This window comes from Pantherophis guttatus, chromosome 2 (genome assembly GCF_059756535.1).
Source record: "Pantherophis guttatus breed Tessera chromosome 2, ASM5975653v1, whole genome shotgun sequence".
In the NCBI taxonomy this organism is placed as follows: Eukaryota; Metazoa; Chordata; class Lepidosauria; order Squamata; family Colubridae; genus Pantherophis; species Pantherophis guttatus.
Window position 1 is genome coordinate 125832248 of NC_142064.1, and position 8482 is coordinate 125840729.

The 8482-nt window shown below is 46.7% G+C and overlaps 1 protein-coding gene across 1 annotated transcript; it reads right to left on the reverse strand.

Annotated features, from left to right (window-relative positions):
* Positions 1 to 1121: 1121 nt before the first annotated feature.
* Positions 1122 to 8460, reverse strand: TESPA1 (thymocyte expressed, positive selection associated 1). Its single transcript, XM_087885045.1, has 3 exons — positions 8341 to 8460; positions 6683 to 6891; positions 1122 to 1887 (listed from the first exon to the last, which is right to left on the reverse strand). The coding sequence occupies exons 1-3, from the start codon at positions 8385 to 8387 to the stop codon at positions 1235 to 1237; spliced, it is 909 nt and encodes a 302-aa protein (XP_087741171.1). The 5' UTR covers positions 8388 to 8460; the 3' UTR covers positions 1122 to 1234.
* Between the last annotated feature and the right edge of the window lie 22 nt (positions 8461 to 8482).

Sequence of the window (8482 nt, forward strand, 5' to 3'; positions counted from 1 at the left end):
AGTCAAAGCTCTGTAACAAATCCTCATTTCATTTGGCCCATCTCCAAGGAAGTTTATCAGGGTGAGGCCACCGTTGCGAACCAGTAGTAAAGGTAAGTAGAACCCACTCCTGCTGTAGAGTATTGTATTTATGTGCAGGAGATCCAATGTTAGAATCAGTATGAAGAATTATGGAAAACATTGCCTGGGAAAGAATGTTACCCTCAAATCACTCCAGAACAAATGATGTTGGGCTATTGGACATTTTAATAAAATCCCTTCATCACTACTCAAAATGTTGCATGACCTGTAAGACCCATATTTCTGTTGGAGACTATATCTCTTTGTACCTATAAGCTACTTGAACTAGATCAGGGGTGTCAAACTTGTGGCCCGCAGGCCGGATGCGTCACACACTGGCCACACCCACCCCCGGTTTAGCGAAGGGAGAAAAAGTCGTGATACATCACATGACGACACTGTGACACTGCGAGTTTGACACCCCCGAACTAGATAGATAAAGAGAAGCATCTCCACAATTCTTACACCTGTTTTCTCATCTAACCTTATTAGTCTCTTGCTCTCTCTCCAAGATGTACCCTGTTTCCCCCAAAATAAGACATCCCCTGATAATAAACCCAATCTGGCTTTTGAGCGCATGGCAATAAGGCCAAGCACTTATTTCAGGGTTCAAAAAAATATAAGACAGGATCTTATTTTCGGGGAAACACGGTAGTTCAGTTAGAACTGAGGCTTTTTTGCATTCATGTATTCTTCATTACTCCAGCTCTTACTTCAGAGATGACGAAGTAAAAGCTTCTTAGCATTCACATATAGTTGGATTAAACCCATATATAAAATATCTGCATTTTTTTTCTTTGAGTGGAACATTCAGCAACATGATTAGTAACATTTTGCTTATCTTCAGGAACACATCCTCCAGCAAAGACTTGTGCTGAATTCAGATCTTCAAAAGCTGTTGAATGTAATAATACAAATAATAATTAATGATCTCAAGCAACTTTACCATCAATTAAGTCATCTTTGCGTTATCTGTTTAAAGTAAGCCTCTACTATTAATCTTCAGAGCTTTAATGCATGGAATGGTGCTAGAGCTTTAATGCATGGAATTAGGCCACAGAGTACATGATTAAGATCACGTTGGTAAAGTTGGATATCTATTTTTTGTGCAATCACTAACTTCTATGCCAGTTCTATCAAGAGGTCCATACAGTCCTCTTCTTTTCTCAGTGGGTTACCCTTCATCAGATTCTTCACTGGTTTCATCTGGAGAGGTAGCCTCTGGAGAAGAATGATGTCCAAAATGGCACAACTCTTGGGGGCCAACATTGTCCCACATCTTCTTTCTTGTCCCACCAAAGTGGAAAGAAAGCCATCCTGGCAAGGATATTTCTGCATTTTTCCAAGAATAATATGGAGTTTCACAGTAGCTACAGGAAGAAATCACCGGAGGTGTCTCTATGAAGGCAGTCCTGGAAGAAACTACCCTTCTGCCCATTCTACTGTGACAAACTGAATCCTTCACGGGCACTGCTTGAGTTTCATCTTCCAGATCTTCCATATTAAATGGAAATCGACCTTTGTGACCCTTGTGGATCACTTCCCACATTTCCTGTTCCACACAATTCACAGGAGACTGCACACTGAATGCTCTCAGGGGCCATTCTTTCTGGGATGAGGTACACAAGCGCATAGCTTTTTGCAGGGCATGGAGAGGAAATGAAGACTCTGGCTGGGAAGGAACATTCCAGGAATCCGGGATTTCTGGAAAGGCCCAGAACAAGTGGCCAGGTGAGATCTCTTGCATTGGTGTCTTAGATATATATGAATAGAGGCAGAAGCAATCATCAGCTGTTTCACCCACAGTTTGGACATCTCTGAACCGACCTGAAAAAAGAAGCAGGGAGATGTGTCAGAGAGGGTGGAAAACTTCTCTCAGATTGAAAAAGCACTAAATGCTTCTTGATCTTTCAGATTTCACATATTTGCAGGCAAGACTCTGCAGTGCACATTGCCAGTTGAGAGTAAACATACTGGTATAATGACAAATATTTGAATGTTTGCACTCTTATTTAAACAATGCTAATTTAATAGCACTATGTCCACCTTGGATGGTTTGGGCAAATTAACATACAGAAGCAACACTTGATTCCCATCTCTATTCCATTTCTGGATTCCTTGTAAATGCTGGATTTTGCATAGGTTAGCTAGTCACCGGGTATGAGGTGGGCGGCCATATAAATGTGTTTAAAAAACAAAAATGGTTTTTGTGCATGAGTGAATAGACCCGTTTGTGTATGCACTGCACAGGCAGCTACTATGGTACAGTATGCATGACCCAAAAAAAATAGCCTCTGTATTTTTCATTCCTTGTTCAACTTCAAGATTTTATAAATCACAACTGGCAATATTTATGGCGATTGCAGGATCCTGGGGATGATGTGATCCCCTTTTGCAAGCTTCTAACAAGCAAAGGCATGCTGCAAAGAGGGGGTTGAGAGGTCTTTTATGCAAATTTATAGCAAAACTTTTAAGGGGTTCCGGGGGGGGAGGGTTGGACTAGAACTAGGGTTGTGGGCGTGAGGGATAACCCACGGAGGAGAGGGCCAGGTCCGGCTGAGGGGCGCGGCATGGGGGGGGACCCGGGGTCAAGGAGGGGGTTAGAGCTTGTTCCGACGATGGATTTTCCATCAGTACTGTGGGTGGGAGGGGCGGATATGGCAGGAGCAGGGGGCCATATCATGTTGTGGGAGCACGTGCTCACTGTCTTCGAGCAGTGGCGCAGTCTGGCCCCCAATGCTCTGCTCATTCCCCAGGTTGCACAGGCCCGGGCCTTCGGCTGATGTTGTGCAACGCCAGGTCTGTGGTAAATAAAGCCCCCCTCATTTGTGATCTTGTTCAGGAGAGGGGAGTGGATCTGGTGGGTATTACGGAGACCTGGTTGGGCCAGGAGGGGGGGTCCCCCTCGTTGAAATGTGCCCACCAGGTTTCCATGCATTTCATCAGCCGAGGTCACAGGGGAGGGGAGGGGGGGTGGCGGTCATTATTAAAGAAGGTCTTAGGCCAAGAGAGGCCACTGTTCCTCAGACTGCCGGATGTGAGTCCCTCCTTGTGAAGTGGGGTCATGGGGTACAGATGAGCTTGCTTATCACGTATGTGGCTCCCTGCCACGTGGCAGCCCTGCCCGAGCTACTCAACATTATAGCCGCGGTGGCAGTTGATACCCCCAGGCTTATGGTCATGGGGGATTTTAACTTGCCAACCGTAGGAGAGACATCTGAGGTGGCTCAGGAGTTCATGGCTTCCATAATGGCTATGGACCTGACCCAGCTAGTTCATGGCCCTACTCACATGGGGGGAAACACACTGGATTTGGTTTTTGTCTCTGGACAGTGGCTGAGTGATCTCAAGATAGGGGATATAGCGATTGAGCCCTTGTCATGGTCGGATCATTCCCTCCTTCGCCTTGACCTTCAAACTGCTACACCCCACCGCAGGGAGGCAGAACAGATGAGATGGTTCCACCCCAGGTGCCTGATGGAGCCTGATAGGTTCCAGACGGAGCTCAGACATTCCCTGAGGCTCTGGCTCATGCCTCGACTGGAGACCTAGTGGCCGCCTGGGATAGGGCGGCCGCTGGAGCTTTGGATCGGGTCGTGCCTTTGCGGCCTCTGACCCGGTGCCGGTCTCATCTGGCTCCCTGGTTTAACGAGAAGCTGAGGGAGATGAAGCGCCGGAAAAGAGGCCTGAAGAGCAATTGGAGGGCCAGCCTTTCTGAATCCGACCGAACACTGGTAAGGTCTCATATTAAGACTTACCTAGTGGCAATAAAAGTGGCAAAATGCTATTATTTCACTGCTCTTATTGCGTCATCAGATAATTGCCCGGCCACCCTGTTTAGGGTGACCCGCTCTTTGCTACATCAGGGAGTGTGGGAGGACCCCTTGGAGGGTAAAGCTGAGGATTTTGTACAGTATCTGTATGACAAAATCACTCAGATTCGGGAAGACTTGGACTCTGATTCAGAGGGGATGGTGGAGGCAGGTCTTGAGAATGTTATCTGGGAAGAGTTTGACCCTGTGACTCCCGATGACATGGACAGGATTCTGAGTAGACTGAATACGGTCACATGTTTGTTGGACCCGTGTCCCTCCTGGTTGGTGCTGGCTTCTCGGGAGGTGCATGAGGCTGGCTCCAGGGGATTATAAATGCTTTGTTGAGTGAGAGTGACTTTCTCGCTGCCTTGAAAGAGGCGGTGGTGAGGCCTCAACTCAAGAAGCCTTCCCTGGACCCGGCAGTGTTAGCAAACTATCATCCGGTCTCCAACCTTCGCTTTGTGGCGAAGGTTTTGAGAGTGTGGTCACGCAACAGCTTCCCCAGCACCTGGATGAAATGGTTTATCTGGATCTGTTCCAGTCGGGCTTCAGGCCTGGGTACAGCATGGAAACGGCATTGGTCGCGTTGGTTGATGATCTCTGGACAGCTCGGGACAGGGATTGCTCCTCTGTCCTGGTCCTGTTAGCCCTCTCAGTGGCTTTTGATACCATCGACCATGGTATCATGCTGCACCGGTTGGAAGAGTTGGAGGTGGGGGGCACTGTGTTGCAGTGGTTTTCCTCCTTTCTCTCCGACTGGTTGCAGTCTGTGTTGGCAGGGAGGCAGAGGTCGACCCCGAGGCGTCTTATATGCGGTGTGCCACAGGGGTCGGTCCTCTCACCACTTCTGTTCAACATTTATGTGAAGCAACTGGGTGAGATCATCCATGGTTTCGGGGTGAAGTACCATCAGTACGCTGACAACACTCAGCTGTACATCTCCATCCCGGACCACCCCAATGATGCCCTTGAAGTGATGTCCTGGTGCCTGGAGGCTATGCGGATCTGGATGGGGAGAAACAGACTCAGGCTCAATCCATCCAAGATTGAGTGGCTGTGGTTTCCGGCATCCCGATATAGTCAGTTGGTGCCATCACTGATTATTGGGGGTGAGTTGTTGGCCCCCACGAAGAGGGCTCGCAACTTGGGTGTCCGCCTGGATTCATGGCTGTCTTTAGAAGAGCATTTGATGGCTGTGGCCGGGAGAACTTTTTATCAGGTTCGCCTGATCCGCCAGTTGCATCTCTTTCTAGATCGGGACTCCTTACGCATGGTCACTCATGCCCTTGTCACTTCCTGCCTGGACTACTGTAATGCTCTCTACATGGGGCTCCCTTTGAGGAGCACCCGGAGGCTCCAACTGGTGCAGAATGCGGCCACGTGGATGGTTATGGGAGCGATGTGGCGTTCCCATGTAAAACCTCTCCTGCGTGAGCTGCACGGGCTCCCAGTGGTCTTCTGGGTGCGCTTCAAGGTTTTGGTTACCACCTTCAGAGCGCTCCATGGCTTAGGACCTGGATACTTACGGGACCACCTGCTGCCACCAGTAGCCTCTCACTGGCCAGTACGCTCTCATAGAGAGGGGCTCCTCAGGGTGCCATCGGCCAAACAGTGTTGGCTGGCGACCCCCAGGGGAGAGCCTTCTCTGTGGGGGCACCTCTTATCTGGAATGAGCTCCCCCCGGAGATACAGAGGATCCCGGATCTACGCACCTTCCGCCGCACCCTCAAGACCTTTCTATTTCAACAGGCTGGCCTGGCCTAACTTTTTCCCTTTTTAAATTGTAAATTTTAAATTTGTCTTAATCATGGGGGATGTTTTTAATTTGTCCCAGGCCAAATTATTTAATGTGGTTTTATACTGTCTTTTAAATTTTGTAATCTATGTGTTTTATTTTTTGGCTGTTCACCGCCCTGAGTCCTTCGGGAGTAGGGCGGTATATAAATCTAATAAAATCAAAAAATCAAAATCAAAATCAAAGTCAATGGGGTAGTCAGATTCACTTAACAACTGGATTACTAACTTACTGACTGCAGTGATTCACTTAACAACTGTGACAAGAAAGGTTGTAAAACAAGGCAAAACTCACTTCACAAATATCTCACTTAACAACAGAAATTTTGGGCTCAATTTGGTCGTAAGTCAAGGACTACCTATAGATATAGGTGCAGACTGGGAGGCACAGAGATACACCTGGGGATAATCATTTTAAAATTAGTGTTAAACCCTGGGCATGCTTATTGTTTTACTCAAAGGTGGGAAACACAAAATCTTCCACATATTGCTGAACCACAACTTCCAGCTTCACATGCTATAGGCTGTGCTGATTGGAGTTATTGGGAGTAGCACTTCCTCAATATCTGATCAACCATAGATTCCCCACCCTATTCCTGAATTGTTAATCTACTGCCTGTTGATCATTTCCAGGGATGAGAGAGATCAAAACCAAGATGCAAAGTCGATGTTTTGCCATTGAACAATGGCCTGTTCCTACCAAAAAAGGGAGGTCTTCTCATCTTCTGTGAGCCCAATTTCAGAACCTCCAGTCCAGTGGTGAAATTCAAATTTTTTGACTACTGGTTCGGTGGGTGTGGCTTGGTGGGTGTGGCAGGGGAAGGATACTGCAAAATCCCCATTCCCTTCCCACTCCTGGGGGAAGGATATTGCAAAATCGCCATTCCCACCCCACTCTGGGGCCAGCCAGAAGTGGTATTTGCCGGTTCTCAAACCTACTCAAAATTTTCGCTACCGGTTCTTCAGAACCTGCTGGATTTCATCCCTGCTTCAGCCGTGAAGGAGACACTTACTTACTAACATCAGGCAAGGATCCTCCATCTCGATCCGCTGGATTTGAGCTCTTAGAAAGAGAGGGAAATTTATGCCCTCAGCTTGGGATGGAACAGAGAAGAACCGATCGGGAATCCAAGTGGCAGCCTGTGCTAATTCTTCTGTGAATCCCAAGTTGCCAAGAATGGTCTCAGCATCAATCTGGCAGAGGTCCAGCACTTCTGAAATGCTAAAAGGGAGATGATGGCGAGAGGCTGAATTCAGGGAATGATTAATCATTTATTATTATTATTGTAGTAGTAGTAGTAGTTGTTGTTGTTGTTATTATTATTTCAGTGTCTTTAGTTTATCTCCACAACAAGAACCCCCAGAAGTTATTTCATCTGGAAGTGCATGACTTTCCCAAAGTCACTAAGTAAGCTTCCACGGCTGAGATTGGACTTGAATCAGATTCTTCCCAGTCCTACGCCAACACCTCAACCACTATACTAGATTGGTGGTCTTATACAAGCTTTATTTCTCCCAATTGTATTCTTACAATAGGTCCTGAGATATGCTTGTCAAAGACGAAGGGATGGAATGTAGTGAGGAGGCAGATTCTAGGGTGGGAAGGGGGTGCTTTCCAGGCGAATAAAATAACTCAGTCCAATATTTGGTGTGAGAGAAAGAGGGTGAAGACAGACCCTCCCTAATAGTTCTCAGAGTATATGGTAAATGCACATAGTAGAATGCTTTGTCTGACAAGATTCAGTTGATAAGTGTGGACACAATAAAGAACTCAGCTTGAAAGAATGAAGTGGTGATTTTGGGGCCTGTCATCAATCTAGCCAGACTAAGCACTCTATTATCTGCTTCTACCATTTACTTTGATACTATTAGGGAGGGGCTGTCTTCTCCACTTTCTCTCACACTAAATATCTGGACTGTCTCTTAATTCTCCTGAAATGCAGCCCCGTCCTTCTAGGGATTCATCTCCTCACAAAATGTCTATAGAGATTTTCAGTCATCCAGGTCATGGTTGTCCCAAAGGTGCTTTTTTCAAGAGGGAACTGGATTTTTTTTTGTTTTTCTTTGAAGACGTTTCGCTTCTCATCCAAGAAGCTTCTTCAGCTCTGACTGGATGGTGAGGAATGGAAGGATTTATACTCCTTGCAGACAGCTGGTCATTTGCATTGTTTTTAGAGAGTTGTTGAGGCCACCTGGAGGTTTATCTGTGTCATCAGGGTCACCTGAGTAGTGCAAATGGACAGAAGGAGAGGGATACGACATCATCTATCTCCAATCTACTACACAGTCCTTTCAACAGCTCCAAGAAGGCTCCACACCCATTTGCAGGTGACCCTGAGGACACAAATAACTTCCAGGTGGCCTCAACAACTCTCTAAAAGAATGCAAATGATCAGTTATCTGCAAGGAGTATAAATCCTTCCATTCCCCACCAGCTGAAGAAGTTTCTTGGATGAGTAGTAAAACATCTTCAAAGAAAAACAAAACAAAACAGAAAGTCTAGTTGCCTCTTGAAAAAGCATCTTTGGGACACTTCCTCACTACATTCTATCACAGAAGGATCCATAAGGTCTTGACTGCATCCTTGGCCAGTAGTCTCCACTTATATACGGTAAAAGATTTTTATCCTTTTATTCAGGCTAAGCCCTCCACAAACAAGCTTCAGGCTTACCTGGAACTGGTCTTGTTAGTGCTGTCTGCCATGTCATCGGAAGCCATGTTGTGATCTAGACAGAGATCCCAGTCTTGGAAGGCCAGGCAGCAGCTTTGGAGACAGTGAAGAGAAGCCCTGGATCATCTGGCCTGTAGGAAAC

Bases quoted from the DNA above. Each gene is read 5' to 3' on its own strand.
- TESPA1 (XM_087885045.1), bottom strand. From the start codon at position 8,387: ATGGCTTCCGATGACATGGCAGACAGCACTAACAAGACCAGTTCCAG. The intron at 6,892-8,340 runs GTAAGCCTGAAG...TCTCCCTTTTAG, and splicing joins ACTAACAAGACCAGTTCCAG to CATTTCAGAAGTGCTGGACC. The intron at 1,888-6,682 runs GTAAGTGTCTCC...TTCTTTTTTCAG, and splicing joins TCCTTGCCTGATGTTAGTAA to GTCGGTTCAGAGATGTCCAA.